At 38.0% G+C, this 25,136-nt stretch overlaps 1 protein-coding gene and 1 long non-coding RNA gene across 8 annotated transcripts; both read right to left on the bottom strand.

Annotated features, from left to right (window-relative positions):
• Window positions 1–349: 349 nt before the first annotated feature.
• Window positions 350–946, bottom strand: LOC132616181 (uncharacterized). Its single transcript, XR_009573039.1, has 2 exons — window positions 687–946; window positions 350–566 (listed from the first exon to the last, which is right to left on the bottom strand). It is a non-coding gene; the product is annotated as an uncharacterized LOC132616181 (long non-coding RNA).
• Window positions 947–7,967: 7,021 nt separating this feature from the next.
• LOC132615540 (uncharacterized) lies at window positions 7,968–25,025 on the bottom strand. 7 transcript variants are annotated; one of them, XR_009572737.1, is made up of 3 exons: window positions 24,370–25,019; window positions 21,386–21,487; window positions 7,968–8,240 (listed from the first exon to the last, which is right to left on the bottom strand). XR_009572737.1 is itself a non-coding variant. In XM_060330142.1 (2 exons), the coding sequence occupies exon 2, from the start codon at window positions 13,672–13,674 to the stop codon at window positions 12,931–12,933; it is 744 nt and encodes a 247-aa protein (XP_060186125.1). In that variant the 5' UTR covers window positions 13,675–13,976; window positions 24,370–25,025; the 3' UTR covers window positions 11,961–12,930. The 7 variants fall into 7 exon arrangements, 2 of the variants coding, with proteins under 2 accessions (XP_060186125.1, XP_060186126.1); XR_009572736.1 differs by having other exon boundaries at window positions 21,386–21,482; window positions 24,370–25,018; XR_009572738.1 differs by lacking the exon at window positions 21,386–21,487 and having other exon boundaries at window positions 24,370–25,025.
• Window positions 25,026–25,136: the final 111 nt, after the last annotated feature.

The following is a 25,136-nucleotide window of genomic DNA, read 5'->3' as shown; positions in this document are numbered from 1 at the left end:
TCATTGATCGATTAACTCATTTTTTGTTCGTTTTAAATATGAGCTAATCACATATTTTATTCATTTTTATTTAATCCGTTTTCGACCTATTCATATCCGTTCTGGTCCGCCGTTTACCGCTCCAGATATTCATCGGTTAATAATCACTTCATGGGTCGGCAGAAGTAAAGGATGACGTTTATCCTAGATATGTGCACTCTAATGCTTGAATGTTCATCAACGTCTAAACACATTAAAAACATAACTATTTTTTCTCTTTATTCTATTTGGCGGTTAACCAGCGAGAGGCAGAAAAAGGCGAAGGAAGGAGAGTAAATAAAATCATTTTTCAATTAAGGAGGCCCGGGAAAAGAAAATCCAACCATATAAGCTGACATAGTTTATTATAAATTTTTAAATATGCAGATTTAATACATTAGCTTCGTTGTGACGACAACAACAACGATTACTATCACATGATCCATAGTCAAACCCTCGGCCTTTGCAATCAAATTGGCAATCTTCCGATGTAAAGTCAGGCGTGCATGTCTTAAAGCAAAATGGCCTCTCTACATCATTTGTGGTACCTATCACACACACACACACACACACACACACAAAAAAAAAATAAAAAAAAATTAACAAAAAATAAAGATTAACATGCAAAGTTAAAATATAAGTATGTCAAGGTATCTTATGCGATTTACCAAGAGGATTTGATGCAGTTGAAAATGGAACAACTAAGAGAAGGAAAACAACCAAAAACTTGGGAAACTCCATTTAAAACTTATTCTTTCTGGATATATGCTTAGAGTATATAACTTAGTACCACAATAAGGGAAAACATAGCTATTTATAAGGGGCAAAATTAATAAGTAGATATACATATTTTTTTTTTGTACAAAAGGAAAGAAGCATTTATGTTTGAGGTTGAAGCAATCTTGAGAAAAAAGTCAACAATCCATTAGGGGGGAAATCGCTAGAATCTTTTTTGTTTACAAGAGGAAGGTTATTAATTAAGCATTTTGAGATTAACACTATCTTGAGTTTTTTTTTAGCAATTTATCAGAAAGAAAGCTGCTAAAATCAGTTCTGTTTAAGAGAAAGTGAATTTAAAATTTTGAATTATGAGAAACTATTTCACGGGCCGGTCTTGTAATACTCCAATCCATCGTTTTAACTTTTTTTTGAGTGCTTGACAATTTTTTGAACATGTCATGAAGTTGCTAAAACTATTTGAGACTTAATCTGTTACAACTATTATTGACTTATGTAAGTGATTGGAGTTGAGATTGAACGGATTCGAATACGTTTTGGACTGAAACACTGAACTTTTTTATTATCTGCTCTTGTGGATTGGACCATTAAAAGTTTTGTGGCACCAAATGCACTCGTGGTTACAACACGTGAGAATGTGATGTAGTTTGATTTCATGACAACCAAAGGATGTGGTGCAGTGGATGAGGTTGCTCCTCTCTTAACTAGATGTCTCGGTTTCGAGTCCTAGCTATGAAAAATCTTTGACAGGGAGCGCTTCCACCGAATGGGCCGTCTGGATTTAGTCGGGCTCCAATGCAGGTACATGACACTAGATGAAAAAGCCAAAAAAAAAATTGATTTCATGTGACATATTTAAGCAAAGTTGAGTTACTTTTTGATAAATATTCCGACATAAGCATCCTACAATGTTACGCAAGGCTGTTTTACTTTTCTTGAGACCCCGGGGACATTGGCCTCCGCTACAGTGAACTATTAAGGATCGCATCCCCAACATATTCTACATTATATCTTGCACCTGTGCAATAATAATTTAATAACTTTAGCGCAATAAAATGAAAGTTTTGGGTCACCGTTCATGAATCCCGACAAAGCTAAACAGTGAGGTTAGGCACGTGTTCCTTTTTTAAGTTAGCATAATTAAAACTCTCAACATTTAGAATAGCCCCTTTATGTCGAAGTAATATTTTCAAAAAGAAAGTATTCAATTTCTTATAATTACCCTTTTGTGTTAACAATCGTATAAATTGGCAATTTATTTCCAAATGAATGCTTCTTCGACCAAATACGTTATACTAATAGAACCAACACACGAGCAAGCTGTGCGAAAAACCGCTTGAAATAAACTACCTGAAGGATAGAATACATGGAAATTGAAATTGCTCATTTAGCTTTTTTTATTTTTCTCTCTTTGGCAGGAAGAAGATGTTAGATAGTTTGTAATATAAGAGGTCTTAAGTTGAATAGACACATCTGTTCGTGAAAAGACATGACTATTCTGAAAAGTCATCTCTCAAATTCCATAAATAGAAGGACACTCTTGAAGTAGCATAGAGAAAAATTTGCTGGTATAAACATGGGCTTTGTTGTATCCTGAAGGGAATTGCTTGTATTTTCCCCAATTTATATACGGGCAATATCTCTTTAAGGAAAGTCGATTATTCCATGCCTCAAAGTCATTTCTTCTTCGATTATATTTACCTATTTTTTCTAACAATCTTAAAGAGATATTGAGTTTTTGCGAAGCATTCAAAATAGTGATTGCATGATATCACTATTGCTGCAGATTGAAACTCGAATTCGAGTGTATGAGTGTATCCTTCTGGAGGCAAAGAGCAGATCACATGAAAAGAAAATAAGCCAATGATGATGGCAGACATAGAACTCCTAGGCGTCACAGTCCAACATGTGACTTACTCCCGCTTCTTCTTTTTGTGAAACAACAGATTGGTTTCACCATTTTCTAATTTGGATCTTATCATGTGATTCAATGTAGAAGGTTGTGGGACTAATGATGTAATAACTTAAAGTTAGAGGAGTTAGTTGCAAATAGTTAGTTAGTGACAGCTGTAAATGATTAGTTAGTTAGACCAGTTAGTGGAGTAAGTTTTAAATATATCCTTGTATTGTACATTCAGTTCAAGTTCAATAATGAAGCATTTTCTCTGAACTCTTTTTTGCTCTCTTCCTTGTGATAATTGATTCTTCCATGGCTGAATTCTCTCAACATGGTATCAGAGCAGCTAGGTTACAATAGCTAGGTTAGCTACAAACGAAGGAGATTAAGAGTGCAATTAGAGATTTGTGAGTTCATTTGTGTGAGAATTCAATCTGAATTCGATCGAAGCTAGGGTTTCTAGTGAGAAATTGTTTGTGTGCTTGCATTGCGAACTTCAATTCAAGCAATTTGAGATTGAAATCGAGTAAATTCTACAAAAGCAGCTTACAACTATGGCTGTTCATGAAGAAATTGCTACAGATACTGAAATTCAAAATCAAAACACTCAACAGTCGGAGCAAGTTCATCACAATCATCTGCTATATATTCATTCATCTGATACTCAAGGTTCGGTTCTAATTTTAGTTTTACTTCAAGGATCTGAGAATTATTCCTTATGGAGCAAGTTTATGAAACTAGTGCTGCAAGGCAAAAACAAACTAGGTTTTGTTCTAGGCACCTATAAAAAGGAAATGTATGATTCTAGTCTTCATGAAACGTGGGATAGATGCACTGCTATAGTATTAGGATGGATTATGAACACTGTGTCTAAGGATTTGTATAGCACAACAATATATGGTTCTGATGCTCATAAGGTCTGGGAAGATCTCAAAGAGAGATTTGATAAGGTGGATGCATCGAGGGATTTTTTCCTTCATAAAGAGATTTCTACTTTGACATAAAGAACTGCATCTGTGTCTGCATACTTTTTCGTGACTTAGAGAGTTATGGGATGAATTGCAAGCACTGATTCGTCCTCCTTGTTGTCCTTGCCCTGAATCAAAGAAATATGTTGGACATTTTCAGTTGCAGAGATTATGGCAGTTTCTCATGGGGTTAAATGAAACCTATGATCATGCTAAGAGTCAAGTCCTTATGATCTACCCCCTTCCTACCATAAATCAAGCATATCCTATGATTTTAAATGTGGAGAGTCAAACAAGGATTGGACAGAGTCATGTTACAGGAATGACCAATGATGCAAGTGACACCAATGCTCTTATGACTAATAGAATGCAACTTGCCATGGCTAACAGAGTTCAAACAGTTGATCCCACTGCTTGCCTGTCTAACAAAGGTGTTCATGGTGGTTATAACAACAGTTTCAGGTCTAGGACTAATAGTTCTGATAAGTCTCAAACTTACTGTGCGTTTTGCAAGTTTAAAGGTCATACAAAGGATACTTGTTTCAAATTGCGTGGCTATCTAGCTTATTTCAATTTAAAAAGAAAGGAGGACCTGTAAACTCTTATGCTAATAATGCAATGACCTCTGAAGATCAATACCAGTCAAACTACTCTAATGCACCTGGTTTCACTTATGGTTCAGGATCAAGCGATCCAGTACCAAACACACCTATGTCATTCTTTACTCAGGAGCAGTACTATCAGATCCTGCAAATGCTCAAAGTGAAGGAACATGAACCTATCGCAAATAGTGCTAGGCTGAACTCAGAAGCTAGCACTTCAAGAAACACACTAGGTATATCTGCCACTGCAGGTAAATAGACTTACCTTGCTATTTTGTCTAAGTTAGTTGAATCTAATTGGATAATTGATATTGGTGCCTCTAATCACATGGTACATAACATATATTTACTCAAAAGGCTTAGAGTGCAGGATGTGAAAGATAATAATAAAGTTAACTTACCAAATGGTAAATAGGTAGATATCAGTCACATTAGTGATGCATCTATTTTGTAAGATAAAACCATTCAGAATGTTCTGTACATACCATATTTCAAATATAATTTGTTGTGAGTCTCCAAAATCACCAGGGCACTTGGCTGTGTAGTGGCATTTTTTCCTGACTTTTGTGTCTTTCAGTACATTTCAAGTGAGAAGGTGCTAGGGGTTGGTAGAGAGGATGATGGCCTCTATATCCTATAGGCAGATCAAGAAGTTCTACACAAGAAGAAATATGAGCAGCACAATCTTCCTACTGCAAAGCTATCTGATCAGTTTACTTCTAACACTGTCAATATTAGTAGTTTGATTGCTGAGAATAAAATGTGAGATATTCATTTGTGGCATAAGAGACTAGGTCATGCCCCACTTAAAGTGTGCTAGCTCAAATTACTTTGCTTCATAATGTGAAGCCTAAAGATCATGTTTATACAGTGTGTCCCATTGCAAAGGAATTAAGACTATTATTTCCTACTAGTACATCTCAGTTTACATGTGCCTTTGAATTGCTACATGTTGATGTGTGGGACCCTTACAGGGTGCCAACTTATGATGAGAAAAGATATTTCTTAACTCTTATTGATTGATGATTACTCTAAATTCAATTGGATTTTTTTTATGGTTACTAAAGCAGACAGCATAGTTGTTCTTAAAAGTTTCCTTCTTATGGCCAGAACTCCGTTTAACAAAGTGGTGAAGTGCTTGAGAACTGACAATGCAACTGAGTTCCTCAATGAGTAAGTTACTTCCTTACTCACATATCATGGTATGCTCCATCAGAGCTCTTGTGCGTACACACCCCAGCAGAATGGGGTGATGGAAAGGAGGCATAGAACTATCTTGGACATGGCTAAAGCTTTAAGATTGCTCACATGCCCTTGAAATTTTGGGGTCATTATGTCTCCACTGTTGTCTACTTGCTAAACAGGTTGCCTAGTCAAGCTCTAGGTGGTCAATCTCCTTATGAGAAACTGTTTCAAACCCTTCCATCTCTAGATCACTTAAACGTATTTGGGAGTCTATGCTATGCTTCCAAAGTCAAAAAAAAAATTGAAAAGTTTAGTCCTAGAGCAGTCCCTTCTGTTTTTCTTGGCTACTCTTCTTCAGAAAAAGGTTACATACTCTTTGATCTAAGTTCTAAGGATATCTTTGTCAGTAGAGACACTATCTTCAAGGAAGATATTTTTCCTTTTAAATCCACTCAACCTGATATTTCTCCTATCTTTCTTGTTTTGACTCTTACTTCTGATGATGATGGTGTTACTTCCTCCTCTCAACCTCTTCCAGTATTGTCCTCTCCACCTGACTCTCCTAGCCATGATAGTGATCAAAATATGTCCTCACTAGATCCTATTTCTTCTCCTACTCCACCTAGTCCTGTTCCTCTTCCTACTTTACCTTCTACTTCTTCTGATGATGTGAGAAAGTCTTCAAGATCCATCAAACCTCCTGCCTGGATGACTGATTATGTCATGCCTTCTAAACCTAAAATCTAAACTTCTTTATATCAAGGGATGACGAACCATATTATCCTGCATTCCTTAAACCTATGTTGTGAGTCGTGTAGGTGGCGTGTTTAAATTAGGACCATACATTGGGATTTTTTTCCTTTCATCACTAGCCAGTCGGGATGCTATCTCTCTTCTCCTTTGCAAACATCTGCTCATGCTTTTTCTAGCTTTGTTTCTTATGATCATCTATCACCTCAATACAAAGAAGCTTTGACTGCTTTCTCTAATATTATTGAACTAATATTCTTTGCTAAGGCTAGTAAGGACCCATTGTGGGTAAAGGCTATAGAATCTGAATTTGATGTACTAGAGGACAATCACACTTGGTCCATTGTAGACTTGCCTTCTGATAAACAACCTATTGGTTGTAAATGGGTGTTCAAAGTAAAATATAAATCATCAGGAGAGGTGGAGAGATATAAGGCCAGACTAGCGGCTAAGGGTTATAATTAACAAGAGGCGTTAGATTATTTTGAGACCTTCTCTCCTGTAGCAAAGATGGTCACAATCTGAGCTGTTGTTGCCTTGGCTGCCTCTTCTGCTTGGTATGTGTTTCAGATGGATATGCACAATGCATTTCTCCAAGGTGATCTACTAGAAGATGTTTATATGCGCATTCCTGATGGCTTTGCAAGCCAGGGGGAGTCTCAGAGAAAAGTGTGCAAACTTCACAAATCATTGTATGGTCTAAAACAAGCCCTTAGGCAATAGAATTTGAAGTTGACTGAAGCTCTGACAGATATGGGGCTTGTACAATCTCACTATGATTATTCATTGTTTACTCAACAGAAGGAGGGTGCTATTCGAATTTTATTAGTCTATTTAGATGATCTACTAGTAACTAGTAGTAATCTAAGACAGATTAAACAAGTGAGACAAGATCTCCAAGCCAGGTTCAAGATGAAGGATTTGTGTGAATTGAAGTTCTTTTTAGGAATATAATTTGCCAGTTCTGAAAAAGGGATTCATTTGTGCCAAAGAAAGTATGCACTTGAGTTAGTCTCAGAATTGGGGTTAACTGATTGCAAGCCATATAACACACCTCTTGAATTCAATCACAAAATTACCTCAGTTGAGTATGACACTTTGTTTCAACCTGAAGTAGCAGAACATGATGCATTGTTGTTTGGTAAAGGCAGCTATCAGAGAATTGTTAGTAGACTGCTATACTTAACCATGACAAGACTTGATCTAACTTTTGTAGTTCAAGTTCTAAGTCAACATATGCATGCACCTAAAACCTCTCACGTGGAAGCTGCTAACAGAGTGGTTAGATACATCAAGGGAACTACTGGTCTTGGTCTGTTTATGCCCTTAGATGGTGACAGGAAGTTAACTGCATATTGTGACTCAGATTGGGGCTCATGTGTTGAGACTAGAAAGTCAGTTACAAGATATGTGGTGAAACTTGTAGGTGCACTGCTATCCTGGAAATCTAAGAAACAACAAAAAGTTTCTAAGAGTTCTGCAGAAGCTGAATTTAGAAGTATGGCTTCTCCTATTGATGAAATCACATGGTTGAATAGGTTATTTAAAGAACTGAGCTTGAAGCTGATGTTACCAATAACTCTATTTTGTGACAGCAAGGCTGCTATACAAATTGCTGCTTATCCTATATTCCATGAGAGGACCAAACATATTGACATAGAATGTCACTTTGTAAGGGAAAAGATTCAAGAAGGACTCATACAAACTCAACACATTGGAACAAAAGAACAACTTGCGGATTTGCTCACAAAAGCCTTGTGCAGACCACAACATGAATATCTTGTATGAAAGCTGGGAATGAAAAACTTATTTTCTTCCATCAGATTGAGGGGGAGTGTAGAAGGTTGTGGGACTAATAATGCAATAACTTAAAGTTAGAGGAGTTAGGTGAAAATAGTTAGTTAGTGATAGCTGTAAATGATTAATTAGATAGACTAGTTAGTGGAGTAAGTTTTATATATATCCCTGTACTGTACATTCAGTTCAAGTTCAATAATGAAGCATTTTCTCTGAACTCTTTTCTCCTCCCTTCCTTGTGATAACTGATTCTTCCATGGCTGAATTCTCTCAACACTCAAACACCTGCAAATAATGAATGATGACTACAAGACTTGCAGCTTCGTGTCATAGTTACGTTATTTGCAAGTATATGGCATAATACAGTATACAAAAATCCCTAAGTAGATCGAAAGAAAAAAAAATGCAAACCTTCAATTCTTATACATATGTGAAAGGTTGTCGGAGAAAATTGTACCTTCTCATGACTGGAGACATTTTCATTTCCACAATTGACTTGGAGGATGAAAAAAGTAATCGCATCAAAGCAATGGACAAAGAATTGGCAAAAATGGGGTTCTGTTTTCTTCAACTCTTTTATTATTTATTTATAAATTTCTTCTCTTTGTGGTTTGATAAATACAATTGATATAAATATTAGGGTAGACAAATTGTTTTGTGGTGATCTTTAAATGCATGATAATCTTGGGAATAACATATAAATTTGATATATGTTTATGATAAATTTGTTATTCCATGACAATAGATTAATTATAGATGACTGTGTTGCATGCATTAGATCATATGAAATATATCTTCAAGTTTGTTTATGATATAAAGAATTTCAATTGGTTGGATCATATCTATACTTGAAAAATGTTATAGTGATTTGGAATCTTGAGAATTACTACCAAAAACGCGTGTTTGAGCCACGGTTTCGAAAACCGTGGCAAAACAGACTGAAAATTATAAAGTTATCTACATTAACAAAACCGTGGCTAACGTTTCATGGGCAAAATGGGACGGGTAAAAATTTCACTCCCTCCCTTTTATTTTTCATTTTCCCCCATTTATCTACTTTTTGGGTTTTTATTTTTTCTCTTTTAACAATTAACAATACCCAGCAACCGAACTTCACCCAAATTAATGATACCCTGCTCCCAAATTCAACTGTTCCCAAATCGATTGCTCCCAAAATTCGACCATCGATTCCTGCTTATGTGACGAAATATTTACTCCATTTATGTGATTTAGCTATTTTCTTTTCAATGATTTGATTCTTCCCATGAATGCTTGTGTGTGTATGTGTATGTGTATGTGTATGTATGCATTCTTGAAATACATAAATAGCTGGTGATTGCTACTATTTGTTAATGGAATTTGATGCATAAATGACAATACCCTTTTCATTTGAAGGCCTAATTTAAGCGAATTTATGGTTGACGAGGTTAAGAACCTCCCCTTTTCTTTTCTTTTTCTTTTATTATTTAGTATAAATTATACATGGAATTTGGTGAAGGAAAGATGGTATGGGAGATAAAAAAAATGGTTTGTGGAATTTGAAGTTAAGTGAAGAAAAAGCTAATTTTTTGTTTAATCTTCAATTGGTTCCTTTAGGGTTTCTGTTTGTGCAAAAGTTTAAAAGAAAATTCCCTTTCTTCACCTATGCATGAATGCAAAAGCAAGTTTATGCTTTGTAATCTCTTAAATTTCTATCACTTCTATTGTTTTATTGTTAGAATTTATGGGATTTTGGGATATTTTGACTGGGATTTTGGGTTAAATTGATATGTTGAAAGAGGAGATTGTGCTGAGAGTTTTAAGGAGTTTAGTTCCAATAACATTAGGGATACTTTTAGAGTTATTTTGCAGATGGGTTTTGTACTTATGTTTAGTGGTCAAATGTCTGTCATCAAGGTGATTTTGTGAAAAGTATCCTGCATATTTTAGGAAATGAGAGTGTACCATGATAAATGGATTGAGATTTGCTTGTTTGTGTGATTTTTGAGCACTCTATTTCTTAATATAGGATGATATACTCAAATATAACTAAGATATACAGCCTTGTGGTGCCTTTGGCCACACTAAGACCTGTATATTTAAGGGATACTGAGATATACCACTTCTATGGTGACTTTTGAATTGCATGCATGCTCCTTTTAGCTGATTTATGCCATGATTAAACCTTTTGTAAGCATGTATAGTAGTTAATTTGAGTATAATGATTGTACACAGGGGAGGGGGTATATCTAAAATATACTAAGTATACTCAAAATTCTGTACACCCCAAGGGTATATGAGTTTGTATATATATATATATATATATATATATATATATATATATATATATATATATATATATATATATATATATATATATATCTTAGGGTTGTTTGAATGCTAAGCATATGTTATTCTTGTATTGGGCTTTAATGAGATTGGGCCTATTACGTTTGGTTTGTTTCTTTCTTTTTCTGATAGGTGTATGGACTGTTCTATTCAACCCAGTTGAGTTATCCGATTTTCTGTGTCTTGGGCCAGTCCCTATCCTATTATTTGAGAATTGCATATATATATGTGTGATAAATTATGTGTAGTCCTTATTTCTAGTTATGCATACAAACCTTAAGCATCTACTAATCCTTATCTCTTTGTTGTTCCATGTAAATCCAACTTGAGCCATTCGGGCCATCCTTGCATTAAACCTGTTGGGCCAGAGGCCCAACCCCTTTTCTTAATCGAGTGCGCATAAATCTAAGAAAGGGAAGCTAATATATTGAAGGCCCAACCATGGGTGAAAATGGTGAAGGCCCAACTATGGGTGAAAATAGTAACTGATGAGAGCTTAGGTAGGCCCACCAGCCTAAACTCCCTTTTATTTGATTCATTATATGTAAATGTACTTGTAAAGACATGTGAAATTATTGAAACCCATGTGGATGTAGAACTTAGGAAAAACGCCTAGTATTTTAGAAAAGTCGCCTTAAATATTTTCAAAACTCAACCATTTTCTTAAAGTTTGTAGGAATTGGATAATTAATTGAAATTTTGCTAAGCTTTAAAACTAGATCAGCACTGTAATGAGCCTAAACAATCTCAAAAATGGCTAAATAGAAATTTTGGACTTTTCGTCCTTGGCAGAATCTGTTTTGGGCCTTAAGCCCACAATTAAGGTGGTAAATAGAAAAATGAACTGATTTCAAAGTTATTTTGTGGCTTCAAATGATAAAGGACAACCTCTTAAACCTATGTTAATTGTTAAATGATAAGATATTAAGACTTGGAGATTTTCAGAAATCAAAGGACTATGATTTTGGACTTTGAAACTTGAGAAAGAATTTGAAACCTGATGGGCTGAAAGCCCAGAAACTGCCTGTGGACCGAAAAACAAGGGAAAGATATTAAGACCAAGTTTGAGAAAAGATGGCTTTGGTGAGAATATGGTTGATCTATTCGAGCTCCTAACGGGTAAAATCAGACTTAAACTAAATAATTGTTTTTTTTATATCTATATGTATAAAAAATCGGAGATATACTCCATATATATATAGAGCAGTAGTGACTCTACAAGGGAGAAATCCCGGGTGTGTCCTAGTCCGGCAATAAAGTGAGTTGAGCACTTACGTGGATTTTTGAACCCCAAAACCCCTTTTTCTAAGGAGACTTTTTGCCAAAATTTTTCTTTAGTTTATGATTAAAAAAAATGAATGACATTTTGCAGAAAACCAAACACTTTTACGCAAATAATATATTAGTTACACATTGAAGCTCGTAGGTCAATCGTATTCTACAAATCTTTAATACTAGGGTGCATAAAACCTTCCCTAGGGGATCACCAGAACCTTTACCTCGAACTTTGGTCCAAAAAGGATTTTCTCTTGTTTGATAAACCCTTTTAACCCGATCTTCCTAACTTCCCTTAATAAACTAGGTGGCGACTCTAAAATACTAAAATACAATTAGAGCACCTGCCACCTCCTAGTAATTTTTATGCGCCCGCATAAAAGTGAACCGTAAAACATGGTATGGGGATAACCAACTCATGCCCAAAATAACATCAAAGTTCGCTATATCAAGAATCATCAAATCAACCCAAGTCTCAAAACCCATCATGGTGACTATACAAGATCGGTACACCCGATCCACCACTACAGACCCTCCCACCAGAGTAGAAACATAAACTGGAACATCAAGAGACTCACACATCATATCTAGACTCGATGCAAAATAAGTAGACACATATGAATAAGTAGAACCCGGATCAAATAAGACAATAGCAGACCGATGAAAAGCAAAAATAGTACATGCAATCACAGCATCTGAGGCCTCTCCCTCGGGTCTACCCGAAAATGCATAACACTGGGCTCCACCACCACTAGAGTGGGAACCCCCATGAACACCTCCGCGGCCTGTTGAGTGCCACCTTTACCCGAATAAAAACTCCCTCTAACACTCTGGGAACCACCTCTCGATGGATGACTGCCGGTTTGAGTGCCACCTCTACCCGAATGAGAACTCCCTCTACCACTCTGGGAACCACCTCTCGATGGATGTCTGCCGGTTTGAGTGCCACCTCTACCCGAATGAGAACTCCCTCTACCACTCTGGGAACCACCTCTCAATGGATGACTAGCTGGCCTCGGAGTAAAAACCTGAGAACTGGGGTGTGAACCACCCTGTCGAGCTCTGGGGAAATCTCTGGCAGAGTGCCCACCTGACCACACTCAAAACATCCACCAGAGGCCACTAGCTGAGGACAAAAATAGGAATAACCACCACGACTATCTGGCCGAGAATATCACGACTGAGAGCTCTGCCCTGAACTATATCCACAACTACGACCCGAAATACCACCCTGAGAAGGTTGGATAGCTGCCTTGACTGGCCGACTGAAGTGAGGACGATGGCCTCTACTATGGTGATCACGACCTCTAGAAAAGGAACCTTTAAAACCTCCCGAAGAATGAGGCCTCTTCCCAGACCTATCCCCAAACTCTTAGTACCTAAGGGTATCCATACCCCGAACAGCATCAACAACACCCTGAAAGTCCTTGCTTGAAGAGGCAATAAACATAGCAACAACCTTGAGATGATACGATAAACCTCGAATGAACTTGTGGATCCTCTCTGCCTCATCAGGTAGAATAGTCAAGGCATGACAGGACAAGGCATAAATCTCCATCTCGTACTGAGTAACACTCATAGATACCTGCTCAAAATGGTCAAACCTCTCACGCCTCCCCTCAAGCAAGCTGAAAGGGACCCACTTCTCTAACAAGACTATCGAAAAGTCCTCCGAAGTAAGCGGAGGTGATCCAACGAGCCTAGTCTCCAAGAATACCCTCCACCACTGCTTGGTGGGGCCAATGATCTGCATCTCCACAAACCCCACACCATTAGACTCCACTGGTCCCAGGGTATCTAACCTCTCATGGAAACTAACCAAGAACTCATAAGCATCGGCATCAAGATGTCGATCATAAGTCTGCGGCTTCATCTTGTCAAACTTGTCCCACTTCTTCTGCTCATCAACAGTCATAGTAGGCGGAACCCTTGGCCGTGCAACAATACCCCAAAGATTTATACCCGGAGTAGGAACACCTACAACTAGGGCTCGAAGAGCCTGAGGAGCCACATCGGCGGCTGGCTGCACTCCTGAAGTCCTGAAACATGCGGCTACCTGCTCGAGAGTATGTGCTCCTACCCGAGTCCAGGATCCTTCAGAAAGTGCTGATATCATGCCTGCTTAAGACATCTAATCAAAGTAACTCAAAAGACGGGCTATGGTATTCTAGCGAACGCTGCAGGCGGGTGAAGTGGGTACCTCTACGGGTATCTCACCCTCAACCTGGTCACCGCTGACTGGCTCCTGAGACGCATCACAAACAGGTCATGAGTAGTTGTGGGCGCTCTAGCAACACGGGCTCTAGAAAAGCCTCAACCTATACCACGTGCCCTACCTCCCCTAACGACTCGGGGAGCAGGTATGGGAGCTGGTGCTAGACCCTGACCACCTACCGCTGCTTTCCGTGTTGTCACCATCTGTGAGAGAATGAAACAAAGAAGTCTTACAACACATTAGAAGTAATTACGCACGATAAGGAACAAAAGATGAGAGTTTTCCTACATGTCCTATAGCCTCCTAAGGATAAGTACGGAGCTCTTCGTATCCATCCGCGAGACTCTAATAGACATTGTCCTTGTATTGGTGAGATCGATTTACCTAGGGCTCTACTACCAATTTTTCACGACCCAATTTACCAAGTCGTGATTGCACTAGTCCCACCGTACTAGTAAGCCAACACCAACCGTTAACAGCCCAAAATAAGCAGAAAATATTAAAAGAGGAAGTAAGCATACAAGTCATTTTCATGTCTTAACAATCTTAAATAGAAATACTTAAGTATTATTACATTCTTTGCCCAAAATCTGATGTCACCATAATACAAGGACTACTAGAGTATAAATAGCCTGAATACATAAGGAAACTGTCTGAAATGAAGAAGACAGAAAATAAAGGATAAGGAGAATCCGGACCTATCCCAAATCCAAATAGCTCACCCCTGCCTCTCAAGTAACTCTCTAACGGGGAACCTGGTAGTCGCGTCCTCCACTCGTGCTAGGGATTGAGTATGCACATAAAAAAAGATGTAGCAAGTGTAGCATGATTACAATAAACAATGGGTACTCAGCATGCATCGTTGACCAACCCTTTCCAGAACGGAGATAAGCGTTGGTCTTCGACATCACAACTACACTTGTCCGCGATTAGTCCAAATACGAGACAATCATAATAACAGCTAAACCCACATAACAGATAGATTTTCAAGATAAGGCAAAACAATTACCAATAATCACAACGACAATACAAAGAATGGATGAATGACATGCAAATACAATGCAAGGCCTTTGTTTTCACTTCCCGATAAACACACGTTCGAAAATTAACGAATCTTGACCCATGGGGGGGGGGGGGGGGGGGGGAGGGATCATGAGGCCCATATATCACCGCTTCGTTAATTTTCTCGGATCACGACCTCAATCATATCACATCTCAACAACCTGTCTCTTAGCCAATCGGGCTCAAGTACTAATAGAATGTGCCAAAACATCATCACTCGTCCTGAATAAGATCCCATCGGACTTACAATCATATCCTCAAATCGTATGCATGAATACATGAAAGTATGAATATGGCATGCATCAAGTCAAGAACAAGTATAAAAGCATGAAATTCATTCTTATATTCATAACACCATAAGGGTTTCACCTTTTTACTTATTTTTCATTCAACAAGGATATATGTATGAGTGATATGCACACGAATAGACAAGACAGAAATTAATAATAATGAGAGACATAAGTACAGGCGTCGGACTCTAATCACAGATCCAAAGAATCATACTATTCTATCAGCTAGTGCTCAAAGCATGGCATTCAGACTAATTATACAATTGAAATTGCGCAAATACCCATAACATGATGACCGGTATCCGATGCTAGTGCTCGTCACTTCACAAGTATCGGAACTCCCTTAATTCACCCCAATTCCCTCTTATTAGGTTCATTTTAGCCAACACACACATTCAAGAAAGAGTTCAAGGTCTCAACATCCTTAGAATGCAAAATCTCGAATCACGATGCCCTCTTGCCACTTCGAATAGTCTCCAAACGAACAAAGTCTAGTCAAATAAGGACTATTCGTTAGAATAAGAGTCTATCAATACCCATATTGCTACATAATCCAAAACCCCCAAATTTAGCCCTAAGAACCATATTCTGCTTGGCGATGCAAGCACCTGCGTACTTAGGTTTGCACCGAAAAACTTGGACTAGCGGAAATATCCTCGCCACGACGAACCCCACACAAATATCACCACTTCACAGCGGCGAAGCCAAGCACGCGGCTGCGCACACGCGCCTGCGGGAAATCCTTCGCAGGGGCAGACCAAGGACAACCCCGCAATCCTTTGTTCCTGCGGGCATTCTCTCGCCTGAGCACATCCGCAGGGACGGGACCTCGTTCACGCCTATTCAAACACCAGAACCAGAAAAATTCGATTTTTGACTTCCAACACCCGAAATCTCGGGACTCTCTCAGAACCTCCTCGAGACAAACCAAATATGCAGACAAATGTAAAAACGAGCTATGAGCTCATTCGTGCACTCAGAATTTCCAAAATAGGTCTGTCTAGCTGACCAAGTCAACCCCGAATGGGCAAAAACCAACTTTCTAACCAAATGACCGAAACGCGCCAAGACCCTCGGGAACTGAACCAAACACTCAAACAACCTATATTCGATGTCCCGAAGCTAATGGAACCAATGAAAGATGCAATTACCCCCGAAGATGCCTAGAGTCAATCTAACACTTAAAGGTTACTTAACTTAGCAAATTTCCAAAACAAGAAAGGGGGTAGGTTCACAAGGGAAAAAACAAGAAAGCAACCAAAATGACATAACGTGTCATTATGCATACTTTCTCAACATGGATACATGCAATACTGGGTGTACAACGGCCAACTCTTGTGGCAACTTAAGCTCATAGGCTACTTGATCAACCCTTCGCAGGATTCTGTAAGGTCCAATATATCTGGGACTAAGTTTCCCTTTCTTGAAAAATCCCATCACACCATTCATACGTGAAACTTTTAAGAACACCTAATCTTCAACTTGAAACATTAAGTCTTTTCGTCACACATCTGAATAGGACTTTTGGCAACTCTAAGTCGTTCTCAAACGCTCTTAAATCAACTTGACTTTCACCATAGCCTAATAGACCAAATCTAGTCCCAACAACTTTGTTTCACTAACTTCAAGACAACCAATGGATGACCTGCATCTTTACCCATACAGAGCTTTAAACGGTGCCATCTTGATAATAGCATGGTAATTGTTATTTTAAGCAAACTTAATGAGAGGCAAATGATCATCCCAATTACCTTTAAAATCTATGAAACATGCTCTCAACATGTCCTCAAGATTCTAAATAGTACGCTATGCTGGGTAATTTGTCTGAGGATGAAAAGCTGTGCTGAGGTTTACCTTGGTACCTAATGCTTTCTGAAAGAATTTCCAAAAGTTCACTGTGAACTAAGCACCACGATTTGAAATAATGGACACTAGAGTCCATGCAATCTGACAATTTCATAAATATATAACTTGGTGTAATCTTCTACTGAATCTGTGGTCTTGATTGGTAAAAAGTGTGTTGATTTAGTAGGTCGGTCCACAATCACCCAAATCGAGTCGTTTCTTCGCGATGAGTGAGGTAGACCTGTTATAAAGTCCATATTTATCATCGCCCATTTCCAAACAGGAATATCAATATTCTGAGCTAACCCACCAGGCCTCTAGTGCTCGGCTTTCACTTGCTGACAATTCGGACGCTTGCCCATAAAATCTGCTACATTTTTGTACATATCATTCCACCTGTAAATTTCCTTGAGGTCATGGTACATCTTCGTGGAACCTAGATGGATGGAATACCTAGAATTGTGAGCTTCTGACATAATCCTCTCTCAAAGTCCATCTTCATCTGGAACACATAACCCGCCTCGGTACCTCAAGGTAACATCATGTCCCCATTGTTTGGAAGGCATTTTCTTAGTCTTATGAATCCCTTCCTTCAGCTGCAACATGTAGGGATCACTACACTATTTCTCTTTTACTTCGGCTACTAAGGAGGAATAAGATCTATTTTGAACAACAACCCAACCATCTTCGAAGTCCAACAGTCGAACTCCTAGGTTTGCCAAACGGTGAATTTCTCTTGTCATAATTCTCTTATCTGCCTTTACATGAGCTTAACTCCCCATGGTTCATCGACTAAGAGCATCGGCTACTACATTTGCTTTCCCTAGATGATAGAGAATATCCACATTATAATCTTTAAGCAATTTGAGCCACCTCCTTCGCCTGAGGTTCAACTCTGTTAGCTTGAAAATATACTACAGGCCTTTGTGATCGGTGAAAATATCAACATGCACTCCTTACAAATAATGAGGCCATATCTTAATTGAAAAAACCACAGCTGCCAATTCTAATTCATGAGTCAAATAGTTCTTTTCATGAGCCTTAAGTTGTCTGGATGCATACGCAACAACCTTACCATGCTGCATTAAGACACATCCGAGACCAATTCCCAAAGCATCACAATATACTATTAACCCTTCGACTCCTTCTGGTAGTCTCAAAACTGGAGCAGAAGTCAACCTCTTCTTCAAATCTTCAAAACTTTGCTAACATGCATCTGACCATTGAAATTTGACCTTCTTTTGAGTTAACTTAATCAACAGAGCTGAAATAGAGGAAAATCCCTCTACAAAACATCTATAATAGCTTGCCAGACCCAAGAAACTTCTTATATCATATACTGAGGTAGGTCTAGGACAATTCTTCACGGCATCAATTTTTTTGAGAATCAACCTTCACACCTTCTCCTGAAATCACGTGACCGAGAAACGCCACTGACTTAAGCCAAAATTCACACTTTGAAAATTTTGCAGAAAGATCACGATCCTGAAGTGTCTACAACACTATTCTGAGATGTTATGCATGATCAGTCTCACTACGGGAATATACCAAAGTGTCATCAATAAACACGATGACGAATAAATCAAGATAAGGCTTGAAAACCCTGATCATAAGGTCCATGAAAGCAGCTGGTGCATTTGTCAACCCAAATGATATGACAAGAAATTCAAAATGACCATAACGGGTTCTAAAAGCGGTCTTTGGAATATCAGCTTCCTTAACCTTTAACTGATGGTATCCTGATCTGAGGTCAATCTTGGAGTAACACTGGGCACCCTGAAATTGGTCAAATAAATCATCTATTTTGAGGAGAGGATACTTGTTCTTAATGGTGACTTTGTTCAACTGATGGTAGTCAATACTCATGCATAAGGAACCATCTTTCTTTCGGACGAACAAGACTAGTGCGCCCCAAGGTAAAACACTTAGCCTAATAAATCCCTTATTGAGAAGATCTTTCAGCTGGGTTTTTAACTCTTTGAACACTGCTGGAGCCATTTTGTATGGCAGAATAGATATCGGCTCTATACCGGGAAGTAGATCAATTCCAAAATCTATCTCCCTGTCGGGAGAAACTCCAGGAAGATCCTCTGGAAACTCATTAATGACTGGTACGGATTGGAAAGTCAGGGTCTGGGTATCTATATTCCTGAGTTGGACTAAGTGATAAATATACCCCTTGAAAATCATATTTCTGGCTTTGAGATATGAAATAAACCTACCCCTGGGTACTACTGAATTGCCCTTCCATTTTATGATTGGTTTATTAGGAAACTCAATTCTTACTATTTTGGTTCTACAACCTACTGTGGCATAACATGAAGCCAACCAATCCATACCTATGATTACATCAAAGTCTACCATTTCCAACTCTATTAAGTGAGCTATGGTTCTACAGTGATAAACTAAAATTGGGCAACCTCTATAAATACGTCTAGCTATAACTGAGACTCCAACTAGAATGGACACTTCAAAGGGTTCATGCAACTTTTCTGGTTCTATCCCAAATTTCTCAGCAATAAATGGGGTTACATATGATAAGGTGGATTCTGGGTCAATAAGGACAGAACCGTCGAAAGTGAAAATTGTTCATGTACCTGTGACAACATCTGCACGTGCCTCTATATCTTGATGTCCTGCTAAAGCATACAAGTTGTTTCGACATCTGCCTGCATTGCCAGACTTAGCTGCACAATGCCCTGACTGGGCTTGAGAATTTCAAGGAGCTGCTAAATACGTGGACTGTGCCACATTACCTCCGGTACCTTGTCTCGCTGATGGACAGTCCCTCTTAAAATGTCCCCACTGGCCACACCCATAGAATATATACATGCCCATGCGACACTCCCCTAGATGTCACTTACCACACTTGCTGCAGACCGAATTATCATAAGTCTTCTGACGCACACTATCCTGAGAATAGGAGTATGCTGGTCTGAAATTCTATCTCTTCTGACTAGTCCAGAACTTTGGGATGGGGCACTGGCTCCAAATGGAGCGGGTCCTGATGACCTGTTCTTGAAGAATTTGTAGCCTCCACCTCCCTCATGGCTGAAGTTACCTGCAGACTTAGCTCTTTTGTTGAATTCTTTGTCATTCTCTTTCTGAAGTTCTTCTTCTTCCTTCATTTGGTCCTCATTACCCTGAACAAAAGCAACCATCTTAGTAATGGTCATTTTTCTATTCTGAGCATCAATATTTGCATCACCATACAAGTCAGGTATAAGGCCTAACACAAATCGCCTAACTCTTTCCCTTATATCAGGGACCATGTGCGGAGCATACTTGGCCAAAGAAACATACTTGAGGTAATAGCCATTCATGCTCATATCATTCTGCCTGAGCCTCTCAAATTCATAGGCCTTTGCCTCCCGACCTCAAACGGCTGGAAGTGGTCAATGAAAGCATCTATAAACTCACCCCAAGTTGCAGGAGACACATCTTCCCCACAAGACTACTCCCATGTCTCATACCAATATGAGCAACATCCTGTAACTGATAAGCTCTCAACTCTATTGCCTCCGTCTCTGAAGCATGCATGACATAAAAAACCTTCTGAAGCCCATCAATGAAATGTTTTGGGTTATCCCCCTTAATAGTCCCTGTGAACACTGGAGGAATCATATGCAGAAATTACTTGGTCCTAGAACTATTCCACCCTCCACTAGCACCTGCACTAGAAGTTGTTTCCTGACGTTGTGCTTGCGTAGCAACAATCTGGGTAAGCAGCTGAATAGCTCCCCTAATATCTAGATCTAAGGCACTGCGTTGCGGGGTAACTGTAGGACGGACCTCCGCAAGCCTTTCGGTTGGTACGGGTGCAGAATTTGATGCAGCCATCTTATACATTACCAGGGTACAAGACGTGAACATGACATGAATGGATCCAATAACCCGCAATGGGTAAATATGAAGGAATCATTCTAACTGGGCAGAGCGATCCTTATCCTACGCTGGCACACGTAGTTTCAGGATGTCTGAGCCTTCTCGGTAATCTATGCAACTCCCAAAACATGAACAAGGATATAATCGGCTTAGAACCCATGAATTACATAAACATGATTCGTGAGTGTAATATAACATGAATATAAATATATAGTATAACTTGTATGAAAACATGGAAGCATATAGAATGAAATTAAGCATAATAATTCATATCTTGTATTTAAGATCCCATGGAATGCAAAGCATGGGTGTTCATGGATTACAGACAGATTCCAAATAGCCAAAATGGAATATCAAGAATACAATAACGAATTAGTAATAAAAACATGGTATAGCATGATACTTGTAACTTAGGGTTATCATGAATTAGAATAGAAACTCTAGGTTTATGGAACTTCGTGTTTTCATGGATGAACATGGTGTGGGGAAGAACAATGATGTTCCCACATGTCAATAGAAATCCTACATACCTTAATCGCTCAGAAAACTTGTAATAGAACTTGTATCTTGAATAAGGATCCCAAAAGCTTCAACCTTGAATCCTTGAGATGAGTTTTCTTGAAAACCCTAGGCTTATGAACAATAAATTTCTACTTAGCATACATGGATATTGGTTAGAACTCACTTGGAAGGCTTGGAATAGACTTACCTATATTAGAATGATAAAGGAGAGAACCTTCATGCTAGGGCTTGAAAAAAAATAGAATAAAAACTGAAAATGTATATTTATATTGTTCCCTGCATCGGTAATTGTACGGGCACATTATACTGCCCTTAATAAATGTACGGTCCTATGTACGGCTCATACATAAATGTACGGTCCGTATAAACTAACTGTATTCATAGTGGCGAATTCCAGTAGCTGAGATTTTTCCATGCTTAGATACGGACCAAAAGTACGGTCCGTATTTATTTATATAGTTGGAGGTACAACCCGTATAACTTATACGATGGCAGGTACGACCCGTATAACTTATACGATGGCAAGTACGGCTCGTATTACTTATACGATGCCAGATACGGCCCGTATAATTTTATACGATTCGTATAACCAAGCATAAAATTGGTAGTTCACTGAACTAAAACGAATTTTTTTATTCTAATACTTCCCGTCTGGTTTTCTAAGTCCTGAATCATGAACATAGCTTAGTTTGGACGTACGAGGTGTTACAAGAAGGGAAAGTGTTTGGACAATGCATTATTCAGGTTATCCTTTTCATGTGTGACTATCTTAACTCATTATGAAGACTCAGCAAAGGGAAGATGTAAAATAGACAACTTTATACTCTAAGGCTCATGGTCTATTAAACAAAGTTCACACAATTCCAAACTAAACACTTAATCATTTAGGTGATAACCTCAGATAGAGAAACAAGTAAAGCAAAATTAAAACATACATCAAAGTGTTGAAATCAGCACACGCCAGTGACTAATCAACATGAATTCTTCCTTTAAAAGAAACCTCAGCATATATACATGCTATTTGAGTAAATTTAGTCTTTTTCTTACAATCAAGTAAATGTTGAAGATGATGCTCCAAACAGTCATGAAGTTTAGACAATACACATACTCATAGAGAATTAGGGTTGGAAAGCCAACGCATTATATATAATTGACATTCAGAGAGAGAGAGATCAAACACTTTGGTTTTAGTAATTCAGAATATAAAGAAAAGAAGAGGATGATCTGTTTTAACAAAAAATATACTGACTCCTAGTTAACACACAAACATAACCGAAGTATCCTTATGGTCTCATGATTTGGCAAGGAAGAACCCCAGCAACCCAGAGCAGCTAGGATAACGCTGAGTAGTGACTCAAAGCCTCTTCTTAAGTCCTTAGTCCTAGGACATCACTCCATGTTTAATCATAAGACAGGCGGCATAACCTTTCCATGCAAACAGAAAACATACCAAGTATGTTCATTTTTACTCCTTAAACTTCATCATTTTCACAAATTTAAGTTACCGTTAAACTAAAGGGGAAGGATTGAAGTGGAACAAGTTCTAATTTTTCATCAATGACTTATCATTTAGCATAAAAGACTCACAAGTTCCCAAACCAACATTTTACAGATGTTCAAACCATAATGCAATGAATCTCAATTCTACGTGAATAACCAAACATTCTTTAGGACTTAACAGAGTTGTAGAAGCAATCTTAAGGATGCAAACAGCTTATGTGACTGTCATATGAACATGAGCACAAGCTAAACATCCAATCATTACATCTCAAAATGCACATAAATGGAAGTCATTCTTCAATTATTTAGCATACTGTCTAAGTTCTGAGAACATAATAGATCCAAATAAGAGGAAGGGTACAAAGAGGGTCATGCTTGAAGAAAAGTTAGGTTGGAAAAGCCAACATCCTACACACATAATGCATTTATCATTTACAAGGTATGAGTTGAAAACAACATTGCTTAAGGTTCTAGGTTACACCCTATGCTTTTGGCACATAATTCATTTCATAACAATGACTAACATGCTTTCTAGTTGATATAACCTCATTCAAATCAGGGGAACCTTGTACACTTTCAAACCAACACAAACTCATGTGCTCAAATGAAAGAATAGAACATTATCCTTACTCATTTCAAACATACACCCTACAGTTGTAGAACAGACATATACTAAGCAAATTGGATCAAACTAAGCCCCCATTTTGAATTGAACACATTATCATTAATGTTTGGACAAAGGAAACACGATTCAAGCTATCTGCCTATATATAAACTTTATATTTTAAAGGATAGCAAGATTCAAATAGAACATGTACTATTCACAGTGATCCATTTGACAGAGAGCTAAGCTATATGTAATGGCATGAAAGAAACCCATTATCTTAAATGATCACAGAATTTAACTCCTTTTAGTTACTTAATTTCAAACCCCTCTCACAGTCTCAACATCAAACTCAACCTTTCAGACTTCCATTATTGCTACCAAAACTTTGTGATTCTTCCCTTTTAGTTTATCATGTGTACTTCAGACTCCAATGACTAATGTAAAGTGTTCCTAAACTCAGATAATAGTACAGAAACTACACAGATTTATGCACATCAAGGATTAAACAGTCTCGTAAGCTATCCAGGCACAACTACATGTTCACAATCTAAGTAGTCAAGTGATAAACAAAGAAACATATGCAGGTTGTTTTAAGTTAAGCTATATTTACAATCATATCATGCTAATTAACACTGCTTAGCCAACAAAATAAAGCATAGTTGGACCACATAACTAAAGGCATACTTAACTAGTGTCTATCGTATCACGTTTTAGCTAAAACACAAGATTTCTACATTAATCTAAAAAGAATCTTAACTAAACAAGAAACATAATTTTAAACTAACACATATTAACCTAAACTAACTAAACATAATACATAACAAAGCATACAAGACTTATAAGGAACATAACTAAATTAAAATAGAGAAAGGATAAAAAAATTACCTTTTCTAAGAGCAACCCTTGTCGAGAATGGATTTGGGGATCTCAATCTCTTTCACACTCGTACTCAGCCACAAAAGAAAGAAAAAACTTTAGACTAAGTCCCAAATTAGAGAAAATAGGCAAAGTGTTCTAATTCTAGTAGGATCCTTTCTAAAACTCAAAATTTGGGTTTTTTCGACTGGTTATGATGTGTCTCTGTCTATAAAATAGTAGAAATAGGGTTCGTTATATAGAACCCCAAATTATTTGTCAACAGATGATATAGGACTAAGGTTTTTTTTTTTTTTTTTGAATGATACTTCTTGAATCTTTGTGGAACTTTGAAAACCATTAGAAATCGTGACTTTTAGCAAGCAACAAGACAAAATTCATTAAGGAACTAGTCCTTGTTTGAGCAGAAAACGCAACAGAAGATAGAGGATGAGGGTTTTACCTTTCCTGGTGGCTGTGTGGTGGAGAGAAGGTGAATCATTAATTGCTTTACCAAAATGACCGTGCATGGTCTGTACAAAGCAAAACTCATGAAGAACTTGCCATTTTTGGGTGTTGATGACCGAAGAAAGAGAGGAGATGGGTGAGGCTGCTAGGGTTTCTCTTGAAACCCTTTCAACAAACCCAAATGAGAGGTGTTTGGGTATATATATGTTGAAGATATAACGAAGTTGGGCCAGGTATGGTCCCGTTTTGGACTGAGCCTAGCCTAAATTTGGAGAATTTAGCCCATATCACGAAATGAAGCAATTAAAACTTCACAATTGAAATTTAAA

This window comes from Lycium barbarum, chromosome 10, assembly GCF_019175385.1.
Source record: "Lycium barbarum isolate Lr01 chromosome 10, ASM1917538v2, whole genome shotgun sequence".
NCBI classification, from domain to species: domain Eukaryota; kingdom Viridiplantae; phylum Streptophyta; class Magnoliopsida; order Solanales; family Solanaceae; genus Lycium; species Lycium barbarum.
Note: the sequence above shows the minus strand (reverse complement) of the source record. Positions and strands in the feature narration are given on the sequence as shown.

Bases quoted from the DNA above. Each gene is read 5' to 3' on its own strand.
- LOC132615540 (XM_060330142.1), bottom strand. From the start codon at position 13,674: ATGATATCAGCACTTTCTGAAGGATCCTGGACTCGGGTAGGAGCACAT.